The sequence below is a fragment of the Stomoxys calcitrans genome, chromosome 2, assembly GCF_963082655.1.
Source record: "Stomoxys calcitrans chromosome 2, idStoCalc2.1, whole genome shotgun sequence".
Classification (NCBI taxonomy): domain Eukaryota; kingdom Metazoa; phylum Arthropoda; class Insecta; order Diptera; family Muscidae; genus Stomoxys; species Stomoxys calcitrans.
In genome coordinates, this window is record NC_081553.1 from 8469966 (window position 1) to 8482465 (window position 12500).

The window sequence follows — 12500 nt, forward strand, 5'->3', positions numbered from 1 at the left end:
TAAGGTGGGTCAGAACTTTGAAGTACTAAATATTTTGCAAGAATTATGAATTTTAACTGTAAATAAATATTTGGATCTGGAATTATAAATGAACAAGTTATTTTATACGTAATTTTATCAAAGTTATATGTTGGTTTTCCATCTTATGCGAATTTATGAACCAGAGTATATCTAGAAGATTGGTATTAAATAGAGGAAGAGGATTGATGTTTCCTTGACCTTTGAGAGACGAAAGTGGGAGAGATTTTCTTGACTTAGAAGGAAGGCCTGATGAATTTCTTAAATACCTAGTGTCTCGAGATGAGTGCATTGAATTATACGTGAAATATTGGTTTCTTATGTGGCATTACCATAGAAGATTGGATTTGAAAACACATTCGGAGCGTGCTACCCGGTAGAAGAAACAGCGACAGCTATGTTCAATGTTAGATATGCGAACAGTGGAATGCTTAAATAGATTGTTCTATTTTACTAATAAACCTATTCTAGGTTTAAATTAAATACCTATATTTGGTTTGAGGCCAAATGATAGAAATGCATTTCTATGCGAATTCGTACGCCTATTAGTCTGTCGAGAAGAAACTGCTTTCAGGAACGTAGATTGGAAGCTAATTTTACACCTGCTGTGATCAAAACTTGACGGTTATATTAGATTTATTCGCTGAGAAAGCCGAGTAAGAGCTTTTTAAAGGAAGAGAAATTGTTTGGTATCTTTCTTTCAGAAGTTGTTTGGAATTAGGTTTTGAGGAATAGATACTCTGATTTTACCTGCTGCGAAAGTAAAAGGTAAAACGATTTATTTTTCTTGATATAGAAACCATTTCAGTGCCTTGTCGGATATTTGGTGGAAATTTTTTTTTATAATTTTGTTTGATTTTATGACCTTATATTAAGAGAAATGATTTTTTAGCTCATTTCTTTATTTCGCCAGTTCAAACTGCATTGAATACCCCTTTCCTGACTCGGGCTAGAATTTTTCTAGGATAGCACTACGCTTAGATACTTTTATACCCAGTCGGCTTTGATTGTATTAGGCGACATAATTTTGAAACGGATATAGCTGATTTAAGGTGGATATTGTATTGGATAATAAGAGGGATACTGGCCTGACACAAATACTGTTTACGCAGTATTTTTAGATAAAATCCCTTATTTGATAATTTGATCAACTATACGGTTGATATTTCTGTTATTGTGGGTAAAGGGAGACAAGATACTTAAGAGATGAATTCACAAAGATTCGTTTTCTTTTCGGACCAAGTGGTCACATTTTGCGCGGCATTCGCTGACATACCAATTCAAGATCATACGACCTCTAGTTTGGAAGTAGAGTTGGATGATTTAGAACGTCGATGGCGTCAATTGGTGCAGATATATGAGTCTGAGATGACGTCAGATGACCCGGCGTATACAAAAGAGATGAGGCAATCGACTCATTCAAAATTTTCTGTATCATGTAAAACCTACAAGGGATGTAAGGCACAGATATTGGATTTGCTTCAGATTGAAAGACAAAAGGCGACCAAGGTGCCTATCGGTTCGGAGACTGCTGGGGCATCTCCACTTGACACATCATTTTCGTTGAAGCTTCCACCGTGTGATACGGAGATCTTTTCTGGGGGATATGAAAAATGGCCAAGTTTTCGCGATATGTTCTCGGCTATTTACGATAAGCACCCAAAGCTATCTGCCGCTCAGAAATTGTTTCACCTTAGAGCTAAGACACGCGGAGAGGCCGGCCAAATAGTGAAACAATTCGCCCTTTCGGACGACAATTATAGATTGGCATGGAATGCGTTGGTACAGAGATATGAGAATAGACGAATTCTCATTAATAACCAATTGAGGAAGATTTTTGCCCTGGAGAATGTAGTTTCTGAGAAAAGCAAATCCTTACGGAATTTGCAATACACTATGAATAACTCGATTTCGATTTTGAGGACATATAACATTTCTGTTTTGGCATGGGATCCTATTTTGGTATATTGGGTGTCTTCGAAGCTGCCGGAGGAGACACTGACGGCATGGGAAAATTCCATTGATGACCATAAGGAGATGCCTTCATGGAACCGATTGAATGAATTTATATCGAAGAGACTGGACTTATTGGAGTCTATATCCGATATTCGCAGACCTGGGTCGAACTCGAACGCGGGGGTGCAACGGTCCCAAAATCATCATGTCAGTTCTGACGGTACATATCGCCAATGTAGAATCTGTGGTGAGGAGCATAGACTCAGAAAGTGTCCTCAATTCCAGGCTATGACAGTTTCCGAGCGGAGGAAATATGCTGAGCAGAACCAGGTGTGTTTTAATTGCTTGACACATGGACACAGTGTGAACAGCTGTCGTAGTAGTAGCCGATGTCAGGTTTGTCAGGCGACACACCACTCCTTTTTGCATGCTGAATCGACTCAAAATTCTCGACGGTATCAAACCCGTTCTATGAGTTCTCAGGTTCAATCCCAGTCATTTCATCTTGATTCTAATCAGGACGGACCTCCGGCCGAGATAATGTCTCATTCGGGTCTCGATAATGACGTGCAGGTTAATTTGTCTCAGTCGGGGCATCGTACTGTACTTCCTACTGCATTAGTGGATATCGACCACTTGGGCCACCGGTTTACGGTACGTGCTTTTATTGACCAAGGCTCTCAGGAGACATTCTTGGCGAGTGGGGTCGTTGAGAGATTTTCAATCCCTACGATGAGATCAATTACAAGGATATCCGGCCTTGGCGGTACACCCCTTGAGAACTCTTCACGAGTATGTCGGATAAATCTCAGGTCTCGTAGATCCGACTTCTCATTACCGGCCACGGCTGTTGTGATTAGGAGTCTGAATCATTTTATGCCAACCGAACATACTAGGATCACTGATTGGAGTGATCTGGAATCTTTGGAGTTAGCGGATCCTTATTTTTATAAGCCGGCCCAAATAGACCTACTGATTGGCAGTGATATTCTGCCACAGATATTGAAACCAGGTATTCGCCGGAATATCTCGGGTGGACTCATGGCACAAGACTCTGAATTCGGATGGTTTGTGAGTGGTCCTCCAGAGGAGAGAATTGTGACTTCATTTGCGACGTGGACTTCAGATGTGTCTTTGGACGAGGCGGTGAGAAAGTTCTGGGAGACGGAAGAGATTCCTGAAAAAATTCAGAAATCTGATTCGGAACTATGGTGCGAGAAGTATTTTCGAGAAACGACAATACGTCGTGATGATGGACGGTATGTGGTTCGGTTGCCATTTAAACCTGGATTTCCAAGGGATGTTCACTTGGGTAGTTCCCGTAGGACGGCCTTGGGCCAATACTTCCGAATGGAGAAATCCTTGCGGAATTCATCCAATCTTGGTCACGAATATTCTGCCGTACTTAACGAGTATTTACAGCTCGATCACATGACCTTGACGGATTCTAGTGAGATTACCGATGGTGCGCGGTATTTTTCGTTCTACCTCCCACATCATGCCGTTATACGACAGGAAAGTAGATCTACAAAAATTCGAGTAGTCTTCAATGCTTCGAAGAAGACTACTAGTGGTTTTTCCTTGAATGATGTACTTTATACGGGTCCGGCACTACAAAATGATCTTATGAACGTCATTTTACGATGGCGGTTATTTAGATTTGTGTTTGGAGGAGATATCCAGAAAATGTATCGGCAAATACTTGTCGATGAAAGGGACCATCAATATCAGAGGATTTTATTCCGGGAGTCTGTTTCTGATACAGTTAAAGATTATGCTTTGAAGACGGTCACATTTGGAGTTAATTGCGCTCCATATTTGGCGATACGGACACTGCTGCAGCTAAGTGAGGACAACATTCAAAGTTATCCTGTGGCCGCAGCTATCCTTAAAGATCAGATATATGTTGATGACATACTGTCTGGTGGGCATAGTTTGGAGGAAGCAAGGACAGCGCTCTTCGAGCTGAAATATGTACTGGAGTCAGCGGGATTTCCGCTCAAAAAGATTATGGCAAATAATACGAAGTTGCTAGAAGGAATTCCAAAAGACGATCTTTTTGACGAAGATTTTTTGATGTTTGAAGATAGTAGTGAGACGAAAATTTTGGGAATACGATGGAACGCTATGACTGACGACTTTTTCTATAGCGTTTGCGCTATTGATCTGCCTCCGCGGAATATCACAAAGCGAACAATTCTGTCTTTGGTGGCGAAATTGTTTGACCCAGCTGGATGGTTATCACCAATCATTATTGTTGCCAAGATGCTATTACAACAGTTATGGATTGATGGTACCAGCTGGGACGAGGAAGTCAGGCCGCATTCGTTGGAGAGATGGGCATCATTCGTTCAGAATTTTTGTGATATCGCCGATTTCAGAATCCCTAGATGGGTACATTGCACTCAGAATGAGAATGTTGAACTACACGGTTTTTGCGATGCTTCTGAGAAGGCATATTGCGCCTGTGTTTACATAAAGACGTCGAATGGGGACAATGGAAACTCTTCATTCCTCTTGGTGGCCAAGAGCAAGGTGGCGCCTTTGAAGACAATTAGCCTACCGAGGCTTGAACTATGCGGTGCTGTTTTGTTGGCAAGGCTTATAAAGTCTATTGGCGAGAATTTAAAATTTAAAGACTGCCATATTTTTTTGTGGTCAGATTCGACCATTACGTTGTCGTGGTTAAGAAAACCCCCCTTCGAATGGAATACCTATGTCGCAAATAGGATTTCAAGGATCTTGGACAATGTTGGAAATGCTAGTTGGATGCATGTTCCAAGTGGTGACAACCCAGCGGATATTGGGTCTCGAGGATGTACGGCCGTGGAGTTGAGAAACAGACGACTCTGGTGGAACGGACCTGATTGGTTGCTGAAAGAACCAACGGAGTGGCCAGAACAGCCAACATTAGCTGAAGTTAATTGCGAAAGGAAAATTAAGGCATTTACCATACAGAGCGACCAAGAGGACATTTTGGAAAGGTTCTCTTCTTACAATAGGGCATTGCGCGTCTATTGTTACGTATTTCGGTTTGCACAGAGATGCCAGCGCAAACCATTGTTGGAAAACCGGAAGGACTACATCACCGCTGCTGAATTATTGTTTGTGAAGTACCGATTGGTAAAATTGGCACAGATTGCGTATTTCCCTTCTGAATATAGGGCCCTAGAGAATAACTTACCTATCAGTCAAAAAAGTAGGCTGCTGACACTAAATCCGTTTCGTGACGAAGAAGGACTTTTGAGAGTTAACGGCCGTTTATCTGATTCCAACTTAAGCTTCAATGAAAGGCATCCCATTATAATGCCGGAAAGGGCTAGACTTTGCAAACTCTTTATAGAATTTACCCATAGGGTTTTACTTCATGCGGAAAATAACCTGATGCTTCGAGCAATTCGACAAGAATTTTACGTTATACGGTTAAAAAATTCTGTCAAACAGTGCGTTAGAAATTGCAAGATTTGTACGATTTACAAACATAGGATTCATAATCAAATCATGGCCGCCTTACCCCCTGAGCGTTGCACGTTTTCTTTACCTTTTACCTATACGGGTATTGACTTTGCTGGGCCGTTTGATGTCAAAACATCTCGATTGAGAAATTCAAAGATACAGAAAGGATACGCCGCCATATTCGTTTGTTTTTCAACACGCGCTATTCATTTAGAATCATGTTCGGAACTGACATCAGAGGCCTTCCTTGCAACCTTTGACAGGTTTGTTGGACGGAGAGGACTACCTGCTAAAGTATTTTCGGACAACGGAACCAATTTCGTTGGGGCCAGCCGGGCGTTACAAAGAGAGTATCGCCAGTTTCTTCAGAAGTCCGAAGAACATATTGTGAATAAATTTGGCTTACATGGGTTCACTTGGAATTTTATTCCGCCCCACGCACCCCACATGGGGGGGTTGTGGGAAGCCGGAGTAAAGAGTATGAAATCTCATATGAGGAAGACTGCTGGAAATATCAAATTTACGTTTGAGGAATTTACGACCCTACTGGTACGCATTGAAAGTGTCCTTAACTCCCGGCCACTTTCTCCAATAAGCGAAGATCCCTCTGAGCTCATTCCGCTGACGCCTGGGCATTTATTAAAAGGAGCACCATTAGTTGCTGTTCCGGAATGTTATTCAGACAATTTGTCGCTCATCAACCGTTGGCAAAAATTAAAGATCTTACAGATCCATTTTGCTAAACGATGGAAAAACGAGTACATCTCGGATATGCAAAGGCGGTATAAGTGGAAAACAGCTCAGGCTAATTTGAAGAAGGACGATTTCGTCGTAGTGAAAGATGATCTTTTGCCGCCAACAGAATGGCGACTAGGAAGGGTTGAAAGAGTTTTTATGGGTTCTGATTCCAGGGTTCGAGTAGCAGAAATCCGGACTCAAAATGGACTCGTCACTCGACCATTAACCAAGCTTTGTATTTTGCCAGTTGCCTGATTTATAAAGCCGTATTGTCTCTTTTCTTTTCAAACTTAACCCTAATTTCCTCAACAGCCAAGCCAAATGTCGAGTATGTTCAAGTCAACATCATCTGAGATTGTGTCCTGATTTTAATCGAATGTCAGTAGCAGCACGATGGGAAGCTGTCAAAAGCCGTGGCTATTGTTTTAATTGCCTTTGCCTATCACATACTCGGGAATGGTGTCGCTCTCGTAATAAATGTGAAGTATGTAACAAAGCGCACCACACTAAGCTTCATACCGACAAAATACAACAACAGTCAGAGGAAAACCGAAGTAAAAATCTGTCCAACCCGGTCACACAATGTAAGAACTCCATGTCGAAAAAGGAACAGGGGACTAGAAAACCAGTCCAAGAAAGACTAGGCAAAAAATTACCTACCAATGTTTTTATGCCAACCGCTTTGGCCAAAATTATTACAACAGAGGGACCCCAAAAGGCAAGATTATTGATAAGCTCCGGTCAAGTACAAACACTCATTGCAAAGTCGCTTGTACATCGTTTAAGTCTTCCAACAACTATAGCCGACGATAAAGAGTTCTGTATTGTGTATCTTCTGTCATACCACGACCATACGACCAAATTGCAGGTGCGCGGTTTAGTTAAAGACCACCTATCAATTACTATGCCACCAACATCATCCGATAAAAAATTCCAAAGCATATATGGCCACATAATCGACTTAGCCGATCCTCACTTTTATAATCCCAAGGATGTCGAAATAATTATTGGTAGCGACTTGGTGGCCTCCGTTCTACGGGCTGGTCTTATACAGACTTCAAAGAATATGCCAGTATTACAAAGCACCATTTTCGGTTGGGTGGTTTCAGGAGCTTGTACTCTCTAATTTTGCACTGCGGCAAGAGGTGGCGCCATGTTGAACTGTGTTCAACAAAGTAGGTTAAGTTTAATAATAAGTTAATAATGAATTACTCTTATAATGAATGTGGATTTTTAAATTGAATTTAACGGTTAAAATATTTGCTAGTTTGCATCAATGGAAACCCTTGGCACAATCAACCTCACCAAAGGCTAGAGCTTTCGCTCAAATTGCCCAATAGTTTCCATCTTGAAATAATATTCCAATTCACCTTGCGCTGAATTAGCCCTTTTGCTATGTATGAAATACTTTGTCTCTTCACTTAAAAAGAAACCAGCTTACTCTACGGTAAGAACGAAGCTCTTTACGGAGACCAAAAAATAAACTTTGAATTGCATAAACCTAACTCTGGCTTTTTCTATTTTTTTTGTTCTATTTGCATGGGTTTACAATTGTGAGTTTCACACTAAAATACAGTCCACTATTGCAGAAAACCTCACAATTGTACACGCTGAAATTTGAAACAGTGAGAAATTTAAGGCTTCCCGACAACTGACCCAAATATGGTTCAGAGCGGACTATATTTAGATATAGCTACCATATAGACCGATCTGCCGATAAAGGGTCTGAGAACCATTAAAGCTTTTATTATTACCCGATTTTGCTGAAATTTGCAACAGGGGATTATTGTAAGCCTCCCGATATCTGACGTAAATATGGTTCAGATCGGTTCATATTTAGATATAGCTGTCATATAGACCGATCTCCATGCCATATAAACCAATCTTGGATCTTGACTTCTAGAGGGCGCAATTCTAATCCGATTTAACTAAAATTTTGCACGCAGTGTTTTGGTATCACTTCCACCAACTGTGTTAAGTTTGATTCAAATCAGTTCATAATCTGGTATAGCTGTGTCATATAAACCGATAAACCAATAAAGCGCGCAATTCTCAACCGATTTGGCCGACATTTTCAATAACTGTGCTAAATATGGCTTAAATCGGTATAGAACTTGATATCGCTGCCATATAAACCGATCTGGGATTTTGACTTCTTGAGCCTCTAGAGAGCGGAATTCTCACCCGATTGAGCAGAAATTTTGTACAACGGCTTGTCTCATGACTTTCAACATACGTGTGAAACATGGTCGGAATCGATCAATAGCTTGATACAGCTCCCATAGAAACCAATCTCCCAATTTTGCTTCTTGAGCCCATACAAGGCGCAATTCTTATCCAAATGAACTGAAATAATACACAGTGACTTCTATGGTTGCCCAAAAAGTAATTGCGGATTTTTCTCCAATAGCAATACCAGTTCTTATTCAATATTCTATATTTGCCTAAAAAAAAGGCATACCGCGCATAGAACTCAACAAATGCGATCAATGGTGGAGGATATATAAAATGCGGCCCGGCCGAACTTAGCACGCTCTTACTTGTTTAAATTTTCGAAAACTTCAAAAGTTTTTAAATAACGCAAGACAAAACTGTATGGTGGTGAGTTAGTAAATGGTGTAGGAGTTTTCTTAAGTGTTCCTACGTCAACTCAATTGTTCTATCAGAGTACGACATTTTTACAAAATAAAACTTTTCTGGTGTCATCAAAAAAAAAGAAAAACCTAGAACGATGTACGCGAAATTTTCGCATACATACAAACATTTTTGAATATCATGCTAATGAAATTCAATTTGTTGCCCCATTTTAGAAGAATTTTTCCTGTTAAAACAAGTTCCGAAGAAATTCATCTGAGTTTAGCTATACAAGTATGTGTGTGTTTGTATGGGAATAAGGAATTCTGTGGAAGAGTAAAACTTTTAATAAATCTCTCAAGTTGAGAACATAAAACAAACATTGAGAGTAAATGGTCCAAACAAGCAAACTTGGAGGCAGTAACATAAGTAGAAAACACTTTATTTTAAACATACAAAAACAAACAGACATACCTGTTCAGCAACGCAGAAACACACACACACACACATCTAAACACATGCTTATATGGCTTGCCATAGGGTGATGGTGCAATACTCATTTCGCTCTTTTTCTCTTCATGTCTGTATGTTGCTGTGTATGTGCATGGGGCCCTTGATGATAGTGAAAACAAAAAATCTCAAGAGTTTTCCTACCGTTGGTACTTTACTTGGATCTAATGCTTTCAAAGATTGTTATTGGTCCCACCAATGAAAACTAATGAAGGCATATTCTTAATTTTCCTTCACTCTTCTTCAATTTACGGTGAAATGTTACCGGTGTTAAAACTTAACAGGGCCAAAGTAAAACTTTATTCGACACTTAAATCGTATTCGTGTTCCATCACGAAGAGGCAGGGAACGATATGAAAATAAATTTGATTATGCCCTCTTCTATAGATAAACTTTAACATATAGAGTTTCCATCGAATAAATTAGCCGTCTATTTATACCCTACACCACCACTGTGGTACAGGGTATTATTATAATTTTGTGCATTTGTTTGCAACGCTAAGGAGGAAAAGAGCTACACCCATTGCTACAGATCGACTTAGAATCTCTTCGGATTCCTTTTAGCAATGTCCGTCTGTATGTCCATGTATTCTAGAGATCAAGGTACAGGTCGCATTTGATTTCCGATTGTCATAAAATGGATTTTCATACCCACCACCGTAGGATGGGGGTATATTCATTTTGTCATTCCGTTTGCAACACTTCGAAATATCCATTTCCGACCCTATAAAGTATATATATTCTTGATCAGCGTAAAAATCTAAGACGATCTAGCCATGTCCGTTTGTCTGTGTGTCTGTCGGTTGAAATCACGCTACAATCTTTAACAAGTAAGAGCGGGCTAAGTTCGACCGGGCCGAATCTTATATACCCTCCACCATGTATCGCATCTGACGAGTTCTTTGCGCAGTATCTTTTTAGGCAAACAAAGAATGAATAAGGACGAAGGAAGAGTTATTGCGTTGCCCAAAAAGCAATTGCGGATTTTTTAAAAGAAAGTAAATGAATTTTTAATAAAACTTAGAATGAACTTTAATCAAATATACTTTTTTTACACTTCTTTTCTAAAGCAAGCTAAAAGTAACAGTAACAGCTGATAACTGACAGAAGAAAGAATGCAATTACAGAGTCACAAGCTGTGAAAAAATTTGTCAACGCCGACTATATGAAAAATCCGCAATTACTTTTTGGACAACCCAATATATCATGTTATAGTCCGATTCGGGGCTCAAGAAGTAAAATCGGGAGATCGGTTTATATGGAAGCTGTTTCAAGCTATACATCGATTCAGACCATATTGCACACATATGGTGAAGGCCATGGTAGAAGTCGTTGTACAAAATTTGTGCCAAATCGGATGAAAATTGAGCTTCTAGAGGCTCAAGAAGTCAAGACCCCTGATCGGTTTATATGGCAGCTATATCAGGTTATAAACCGATTTAGACCATACTATGCATAAATGTTATAAGTGATATGAAAACACCGCGTGCAAAATTTCAGTCAAATCGTATGAGAATTGCGCCCTCTAGTGGCTCAAGAAGTCAAGATCCAAGATCGCTATGTCAAAACATCGATCGATTTGTCCTATTTACAATCCCAACCGACCTACACTAATAAGAAGTATTTGTGCAAAATGTCATGCGGCTAGCTTAACTCCTTCAAAAGTTAGCGTGCGACCGACAGACGGACGGCCAGACGGACGGACATGGCTAGTTCGACTTAAAATGACGCATATTTCGAGGTGTTACAAACAGAATGACGAAATTAGTATACCCCCATCCTAAGGTGGAGGGTGTAAAAATAGAGCTATTGAGCTGAAATTTTGCACAGATTCTTTTTTGTCCATAAGCAGGTTTAGTTAGAAGATGGACTATATCGGACTATATATTGATATAGCCCCCATATAGACCGATCCCCCGATTTAGGGTCTTAGGCCCATAAAAGCCGCATTATTAATCCGATTTTGCTAAAATTTGGGACAGTGAGTTGTATTGGGCTCTTCGACATTTGTCTTCAATATGGCCCAGATCGGTCCAGATTTGTATATAGATGTCATATAGACCGATCTCTCGATTAAGGATTTCGGCCAATAAATGGCGCATTTATTGTCCGATTTCTCCCAAATTTGGGACAGTGAGTTGTGTTCGACTTTTCGACATCCATGTCGTATATGGTTCAGATCGGTCTTTATTTGGATATCGCTAACAAAAAGACCAATATAGGGGCATAAGTTATGCATTTTTCACCGGATTATGACGAAATGTGGTTTACATATATACCCAAGTTGGACGGTATCCAAAGTTCGGCCCGGCTGAACTAAACGCCTTTATACTTGTTATAGCTGAGTCAGAATGGTGTGCCGTAATGGAGAAGTTTTTACATGGCATAGCACCTCACAAATGTTGCCAGCATTAGGAGGGAACAACCACCGCTGACATTTTTTTCTAAAGTTCTCCCTAGGATTTGAAACCAGGCATTCGACGTCAATGATTTTTCGACTGTGAGACAAGTCCCCGCAACACTTCTTGAACCATGTCTTTTATACATTTTTATACTCACCACCATGGGGTGGGGGTAAACTAATCTAGTCATTACGTTTGTAACACCTCGAAATATTCGTCTAAAAGTATGTATAATCTTGATCGTCCGTACGTTCTGAGTCGAACTAGCCATGGACGGACATGGCTAGCCGAAATCACGATAGAGTTCGAACGCGTAAAGCTAGAAGCTTGAAATTTTGCACAGATACTATATATTGATGTAGGTCTTTGGGGATTGCAAATGGGCCATATCGGTTTAGATTTAGATATAGCTCTCATATAGACTGATCTACCGATTTGCCTTCTTTAGCCTCTGGAATTTTGCTCCGAAATTTTGCACATAGAGTTTTGTTATCACTTCCAACAACTATGCTAAGTACGGTTTGAATCGGTGTATAACCTGATATAGCTCTCACATAAGCCGATCTCCCGGTTTGACTTCTTGAACCCCTGCAAGCCACAATGTTTGTCCGGTTTGGCTGAAATTTTGCACGTGGTGTTTTGTTATGATCTTCAATAACTGTGTTAACTGTGTGTACGGTCTAAATCGGTCAAGAACCTGATATAGCTCCCATACAAACCAATCTCCCGATTTGGCTTCTTGAGTCTCTGGAAGCCGCAATTTTTGTCCGATTTGGATGAAATTTTGCACGTGGTGTTCTGTTACGACTTCCAACAGCTGTGTTAGTACGGTCCAAATCGGTCTGT

General features: G+C 40.2%; 2 protein-coding genes across 3 annotated transcripts in view; both read left to right on the forward strand.

Moving 5' to 3' along the window:
* The window catches only part of LOC131995042 (uncharacterized), a 9166-nt gene extending 1493 nt beyond the window's left edge, over positions 1-7673 (forward strand). For both annotated transcript variants that reach the window (XM_059362651.1, XM_059362650.1), the window contains exon 3: positions 6481-7673. In XM_059362651.1, the coding sequence (XP_059218634.1) occupies positions 6481-7294 (814 nt within the window). In that variant the 3' untranslated portion in view covers positions 7295-7673. The remainder of the gene's footprint in view (positions 1-6480) is intronic.
* The window catches only part of LOC131995287 (protein sidekick-2-like), a 188255-nt gene that overhangs the window by 43012 nt on the left and 132743 nt on the right, over positions 1-12500 (forward strand). The window lies entirely within an intron of this gene.